General features: G+C 49.3%; 1 protein-coding gene across 1 annotated transcript in view; it reads left to right on the plus strand.

Moving 5' to 3' along the window:
* Positions 1-301, plus strand: part of FN3K (fructosamine 3 kinase) — a 6,292-nt gene extending 5,991 nt beyond the window's left edge. Inside the window, exon 7 of the mRNA XM_010133849.1 lies at positions 1-301. This exon is cut by the window's left edge and continues 2 nt beyond it. Within this exon, the coding sequence (XP_010132151.1) occupies positions 1-301 (301 nt within the window).
* The last annotated feature ends 366 nt before the right edge of the window (positions 302-667 follow it).

The following is a 667-nucleotide window of genomic DNA, read 5'->3' on the forward strand; positions in this document are numbered from 1 at the left end:
TCCTGCTCTGCTGCATGGGGACCTGTGGGCAGGAAATGTGGCTGAGGATGACTCTGGGCCAATTATCTTTGACCCTGCTTCCTTCTATGGCCATTCAGAATTTGATGTGGCCATTGCTGGAATGTTTGGTGGATTTAGTTGCTCTTTTTTCTCTGCCTATCACAGTAAGATACCCAAAGCTCCAGGATTTGAGAAACGGAACAAATTGTATCAGCTCTTTAATTACATAAACCACTGGAACCATTTTGGGACGGGGTACCAGGGATCTACCCTAAATGTAATGAGAAAACTTCTAAAGTAACCAGACAGGTTTGAGAAATTCTGACAAGAGTCCCTCAGTAAGGAACAGCTCCTGCTTGTTAGAGTAACACAAACTAGGGATTAACGGGGGAATTAATTGATGCTAAAACACCTGACTCGTAAAGGCTTAGCACACTTTTGAGCCGCACCAAGTGGTGAGGGCGACTGGGTGATTTTTAACTCGTACACCGAGGAGGGGACTGCGCTGTTTGGGAAGACTCCCCTAGGCAGGAAGGTGGCTGAGAGGCACCTGACATTCCGCTTCATGGCACGTCTCCCTCAGCAGCTGCTGCCTCTCCCCAGTTTGTGCCTCGCCCTTTCTGCTGCTGCCCTGTCAGCAGCTCACTGCTGAGAGCCGCTGTTACGG

The sequence above is a fragment of the Buceros rhinoceros genome, unplaced genomic scaffold (genome assembly GCF_000710305.1).
Source record: "Buceros rhinoceros silvestris isolate BGI_N320 unplaced genomic scaffold, ASM71030v1 scaffold23703, whole genome shotgun sequence".
NCBI classification, from domain to species: Eukaryota; Metazoa; Chordata; class Aves; order Bucerotiformes; family Bucerotidae; genus Buceros; species Buceros rhinoceros.